General features: G+C 49.6%; 1 protein-coding gene across 2 annotated transcripts in view; it reads left to right on the top strand.

Moving 5' to 3' along the window:
- The first annotated feature begins 2,963 nt into the window (after positions 1–2,963).
- Positions 2,964–6,572, top strand: part of LRP5 (LDL receptor related protein 5) — a 170,439-nt gene continuing 166,830 nt past the window's right edge. For both annotated transcript variants that reach the window (XM_067295934.1, XM_067295933.1), the window contains exon 1: positions 2,964–3,105. In XM_067295934.1, coding sequence (XP_067152035.1) covers positions 3,018–3,105 — 88 coding nt within the window. In that variant the 5' untranslated portion in view covers positions 2,964–3,017. The remainder of the gene's footprint in view (positions 3,106–6,572) is intronic.

The raw sequence follows: 6,572 nt of genomic DNA, 5'->3' as shown, positions 1-6,572 counted from the left end.
TGAGTTTTAAGATAGCTGGGTCCAAGGAATAATGCATAAAACTGTCTTCCCTGGTTGCTTGTTTCCATGGGCTGGTCTCACTCCTCTCTTCTTTTTGGCTTTGAGTCTGTTACCCAATCTTTTAATTGGGGTAGGCCCAGTCGGGAAGGAACAAGATACCAGACAAGAATGTTACACTCTCCAAAAAGGAGCTTTTATTTCAGATTTTGCTACTGTGAAGAATGAGCTTCGATGTGATAATGAAACTCTGCAGTTTATGCCTGTGAATAGTCACCTGTCACAGCAAGGCTGGTGCGTGGCTGTGATCAGTCACCAATGGATCTTTCTGGTCTCAATAGCTCTTATGGCAGATACTGTCTTTTGAAAAACGTGCTTTCTGTTCTCTGGCGAAATGTCTCAGTCTAAATCTTTGACAGTCAGTCTCTTCTTTATCTCTTTTAGTCTCTTTCACTTTTGTATAAAATATTGCTTCTCTCTATGCTGTGGCCAGTCACACACTGCTATTTCTGTTGGTATAAAATGTTGCCGAGCCTAAATTTCCCGTGCAGTTTGACAGTGCCATGATGCAGCCTGGCAGATGCGGTGATAAGCAGCACTCTGGATGGAGCAGGGATAACAGCAGCCATGCTACATCCTGCTTTTGGACCACAGGCCCCAAGATATCAAGCGTTAGGAGCAGTTGCCAGCCTCAGGAGAGAAAGTCCCTTCTCTTCTCCAGCAAGCTCACCCACCGGTGCCTTGTTGCTTGCTTTGGTGCTACAGGTGAGTCATCCCGGCCCTGTGTTCCCCAGCCCTGTGAGGGCAATGAAGAGGACGGGGCAGGGAACCCGACTGCCCTGGTGGCAAGAGGAACTCGGGTGATGTTGGTGCTGTCCTGGGACAACCCAGCTCTCCGTGGAGGCTCATGAAACAGTTTTGTGTGTGGGTGCTCCTCTTCTCCGACGTAACAGCTGAAGGGGGCTCGAGGTGTTGGTCTCTGTGCACAGTCTTTGCCCTCTGCCTGCTGCGAGTGCCACTGTTTCCTGTGCCTGTCCTCTGGCTCTGATTTGAATTACCCCAGTTACTGTGATGCCAGAAGTACTGGGTGATCTCCATGATGCAGGAGGTCAGACTGGTCAAAAGTTGGCATGTAAAGCCCAATTACTGTCTTAACAAATCTTTCTTCTGGTTCCTTGTCTGGTGTTGAACAGTTGTTTAAACAGATTCGAAACAAAACCCTTAATCAGCTGGTCTTCGCGCAAAGTTTTGCCGTTAATGATTTACAACAGCCCAGATTTGGGCTCCACTTTATTACAGGCCTTCTATCAAGAAAGACCAACTTCTGGTTTTCCTGTCTTCAAGGAAGTCCAGATTTTTCTAGGTTTTAAATAATACTGAGAATGAACCCTCTTTAAAATAAGTGTTCTTTATGCATTAAAGAAGCAGCAAGATAGAGCAGAAACACTTTATTTTCCCTTGCAGGTCAATTTTAAGGTCAGTGCTTATAAGCCCTTTAACTCCTTGAATTTTTAAACTGCTTTCTTAGGTAAGTTGACTACCACTGACTTTAAAAAAAGAAAGAAAGAAAAAAAAAAACCCTAACCAGAATGATATGCCCTTTCCCCTTCCCCACCAAGTCTGAGGAAAGTCTGCATTTGGGTAACTAACAGGACCTAAAAGAATTATCGAATACTTGATCCTGCTGTTTGAAATGGGCAGGGATCCATGGGGCACCAAGAAGTAATCTCAGCCATTGCTGTAGCACCTGCAGCAAAGCAGCTAAATTAGTACATTGCCAGAGACAGGGAAACCTGAAACTTGCTCATCTCTGAAATGAAGAGCAACTATTAAACGAAGCACCCATTTGTTAAAATACGGGCTTGTGATTTACAGCCCCTGCTCCTGCTCTGAGGCTTGCGAAAATGTTTTAAGGGGATGTCAGACCCTCTTCACTTCCGTCTGGATACAAGGCAGTCTAGCAACTTTTTTTCCTGTTGCAGAACTGTGTTAGCACTAGGGAAAGGGGAGACCCCAATGGAGCCCCTTGGCCATGCTGTTTCCATTCACAGCCCGGCTGAGGCGGTGGGTGCAGCATGTACAAGTGGGGTGAGAAGGGTGTAGGACACGCCACGTCAGCTGGGCACTGCTCCGCTCATTGCACTGCTGGGGAGAGCCCGGGAAGGCCTGGGGCCCCAGGGCCTGGAGCTTCTGCCCCCGTGCCCTGGGCTGGGGTTTCTGTGGTGAACTGGGAGCAGGTTCAGGAGGGAAAACAAACAAGGAAACATTGTTGCTGAAATACACCTTTCTTTGAAAGGTAATGCTTTATGGGAGAGTTGCTTTTTAAGAAAACACTTGTTTGTTTTGGTGTGGGAGGAGGAAGGGAAAGACAAACTCAGATCTGGGAAGAAAACAACCCCCCTTTTTTCCTGCGGAGGGAAAAAGGAGTGAAGATCTGCACACCTGATTTTTAAATCAATTAAAGAACTGTTTCTTTTTAACCATTTGGTAAGCAATCTCTTTCCCCCCTCACCTGTTCCTAATTTTGGAGTAAGGGCAGTGCTAAGCTGAGGGGCCGGGGCTGTGCGAGGGTGGTTCCCCAGCAGCCTGCCCCTGCCCAGGTGCCGAGCGCTGGCCCTTGGTTCCCCTCGCGCGCGGGCGGCCGTTGGTGCGCGCGGGCGGCTGTTAGCCCCCTCCCCCCGCGCGAGCGCCGGCCGTTGGCGGCCGTTGGCTCCCCGCGCGGGCGGGGGCGGGAAGACCCGGTGGGAAGGTGCGCCCTCGCCCCGCACGGGGAGGGGAGAGGCGGGCCCTTGCCGTCCGCTCGGCTCCTCCCCGAGCTCCGGGTGCGAGCGGGAGGATCCCAGCCCCCTTTCCTCGCGCCGGCGGGGGCACGGAGCGAGCGCACGGAGGAGGAGGAGGAGGAGGGTCGGCTGCAGCGCCTCCCCCCTTCCCCGCCTCCCTCCCCGCCGAGCGCAGCGCCCCGAGCATGGAGCCTGCCTGAGACACTCCGCGGGCTCCGGCAGCTGCTGCTGCGGCACAACATGGAGGCGGCGCCGCCGCTCCCGCTGCTGCTGCTGCTGCGGCTCTTGGCCGCCTCGGTGCTTCGGTGCGAGCCGGGCTCGGTCGGCGGTAAGTTCTCCTGGGCGCCGGGCGTCGCGGGGCCCGCGGCGGTGGGGTCGGCGGGGAGGAGAGCGTTTTTGCCCCTTTTGTTGTCGGACTTCGCCAAACTTCCCCCTGAAGTCCGCCGCGCGGCGGCGGCGGCGGCGTGCGGGGGCCGCGCAGGCGGGAGCGCAGAGCCGCGGCGGGGCGGGGGTGGGAGCCGGAGCCCCCTTCGGGGCAGGGGGCGCGGGCGAGGCTCCCGCGGGGGGAAGGACGCGCACATGGACGGGACGGGACGGGACGAGCGGGGTCTCATGGTAGGGGAGGAAGAACAGGAGGGGGGACGCGTCCCTTCTTCCCCCCCCAACTCTTCCTTTTCTTCGCCCCTCTTTTTTGTAAGAGGGGCACGTGGGGGGGGCAGAAGGAAGAGGAGACGAGGTCTCCCCACCCCCTCCCCTTGGGGGCACGTCCTGGCAGCGAGTCCGGGTGCAAAGCTGCTCCCTCCCTGGGGACGGAGTCGGCGGTGGCTCTGGCAAACGCGTACAGTTGCAAAAGAGAGACAAAAGTTGCTCCCCCCGCGCCGTGCTTCCGCGGTCTCAGACACGGATTTCTCCGGGGTTTGGAGGAGCTGGTGTCGGGTGTCACTCACAGGCGGAATCAAACTCTTGGCAGGGCCGGGAGAAGGGGGTGGGGGGAAGGGGAGTGCACCCCCCGCATCTCCGTTTTAGGGTTGGAGCGGAGGGGTGGGGGGCACGCAGCTGGCCTCGTTGACTCGGGGAGTTAGCGCGGCGGCGGGAGGAAGCGGCTGGGAGCAGCGGGGGGGGGGGGGGGCGGCCCGGTTCGGAGCGCGGGACGCGCGCCCGGCCCGCGGCGAGCCCCGCCGGGCGCTCCCGGCGCTCGGCTTCCCCGTTCCGGCGGGACGCGCGGCCTCGGACCCTGCGCTTCGTGCCGGGCACGAGGGCGTGCGGCTTTGGCCGTGCTGAGACGTGGGCACCACGGCTGCTCTTGGCTTCCTCTTCGCAGTACTCCGCAATACTGTTTTGAAATGCATTAATCCTTTAAAAGTATAAATAAACGAAGGGAGGGTCCTGCCCGCAGCATCTGCGGAGAAAGGTTTGGGGTTCGTTCCTTTCCTTTCCTTTCTCGGTGCGTGCTGCTTCAGTCTTGAATTTGTACCACTGGCGATGAGGACCTAGAGCTGCACGTGTGAAACTTCTGGTTTATTGCTGCTACGTCTGGTCTGCTCGAATACATCACCTCAGCGCTTAGCAAACTGAAACCTAATTGTTGCAATTTCCTAGGTAGTTTAGAAAACTCGGCAGTGCGGCCAAGGCTGGCAGAACATCACCTCGGGCCCTTTTTTATTAGGCCACCCACCTTTTCAAACCATCTGTAATTATCAGAACTGTCATTTAGCGCAAGAGAACTGACTGATTTCTGCCGGCATCATCGTTCTCTATTTTTAGTTGGGATTCTTGGTAGGTGTATATTAAGCACTGCTTATTCTATCACAGTTATATGAAAAAGATGCCCTTTGCATCTGAATGCACCATCTCCGTACAAGTTGCCTCAACCTTTTAAAAATATTTCAGAAAACATGAAGTATGATTTGTTCCTTTCTGAGCGTTTGTTTGTGTTCCTACTTGACTAAATTGAACTATGTATTTTTAGGAAAAACAATCAGTTTGTAGGAGTCTCAGAGAGAACACACTGACAGTATAGCTTGCGTTTACTCACTGATATAATGGATAGTTATAAAAAGGAATATTTAGAAAAAGAAAAACTTTACTTTTGGAACTCTTGGGGAAATAATGTGATTCAGTTCACATTAAAACTAAGACATAAGTTGTAACTTAAAGTTTGATTTGCATTTATTTCAGTTTAAGGACAGTGGTTCTTTTAATATAGTATGTCCTGTATTGATAGCCACCTTTCGCTCAAATCTGCATGGAAAAACTCCTCTCTAAATGTGCTGTCTTTTAGTAATTAGCTGAAGAGTCTTGGTTATAAATCCTAATGACATTGCTTTCATTCTGACTATTTAGTACGAAGGTATGTGATTCTTTGTTAGGTTGATCTGGATGGTGCTTCTAAGGAGAGCTCACCTGTCCCTTTAGGATGAGCGAGAATGTTCTATGAAAGGCTCTCTCCTCATGTTTTCAGTGAAGTAGTCTTTTTTTTTTTTTTAATTTTAATGATGGTATATGCTATACTGTAGTCTGTAATATGTCCAAAAAGTGTAATGTGTACTGTATTTCCACCTTCCAGGCATTTTGTTTGTAAAACTGTAATTCCTGTAACTTCAAAGAATTACAGCTTGTTTTGTATTTGTATGGGACAGACTGGTTGTGAACATTCCTAAGAGGCTTGTGCTTTAAGCTTCCATTCCTGAAGACCCTGCCTCTGTAAAAGCTATGCAGGTGCCTGACTTTAAGGGACCCTTTATCTCTTAAAAGTATTTTGATGTCCTTGTCTTACAAATATGTAAATATCTCTCTCCAGTATTGGGGATGGGCTGGAACTTCTTTCGTGTTAAAGCTTCGGCTAAGTTTAACATATTATGCTAGATTCTGAATACTTTGACTCTGAAATAATTTCGCTGTGGAGCAAAGTCCTTGCTCTATAGGTGGAGATGTCAGGAGTGGCTTTATTTACATGGCTTAACATAGTGATAAACCTGGTTGAGATACCTAGAGGTAATGGGCTATACTTAACTCTCCTTTCACTGAGATGAGACAAAATGATTGTTGCATTTGGTGCTTCCTTGAGGGGAGGAATCTCTTGCCTGCATGAAATATTCAGGAACAGGACAGTTGTGGCAAGGACATGTTTTTGTCTGAAAATATTTTAAGGTCTGAACATTTACTATTGCATAGCAGATGTTTTATGTGTGGCTCTTAAAACCTAGAAGTAGTTGAAATCATTCTTCTTTGTAATTGCTTGCCTAAATTCACAAAAGTTTGGTTAGCTGTTGTTTGTGGTATACTAGAATGTTTCCCCGAATTATGAAATTGTATCTTAGTTTTCTATAGTGGAATAATTCGTTGCCTGATATTAAGACCTATAACATAAAGGGGAACAGAGAAGAATGATGGGATCATTACAAAGGTTTGAAACTAGTGATGCAGCATTAAATAAAAAGATATATTTGAGCACAACTTCAGAATGGCTTTTCATTCGTAATGTTTTTCCTCTGGTAACCTAAAGCCAATGAAACATTGCATTCTATGTTTAAACATGGAAGGTAGCAAGATAGGACACATGCTTATTTTAGGAAGGGGGAATGTGTTATGTAGGAGTCCTCATCTGAATTTCAGTGCAGTTTCAATCTGTCTATCATAGATTTAGGGGTCTGTTTTCCTAGTAACTACTACTAGCGTGATGTGAGGGTCTGTCACAAATTATGGTCGTAAATCCTCTGAATTAGTGAGGAAATGGTGAAACTTCAGACTGACTAAAAAGTTTAAGTTGATATTTTAAGAGCACTGAATATCCTT

The sequence above is a fragment of the Apteryx mantelli genome, chromosome 4 (genome assembly GCF_036417845.1).
Source record: "Apteryx mantelli isolate bAptMan1 chromosome 4, bAptMan1.hap1, whole genome shotgun sequence".
Lineage (NCBI taxonomy): Eukaryota > Metazoa > Chordata > Aves > Apterygiformes > Apterygidae > Apteryx > Apteryx mantelli.
This window is presented reverse-complemented; position numbering and strand designations above follow the sequence as displayed.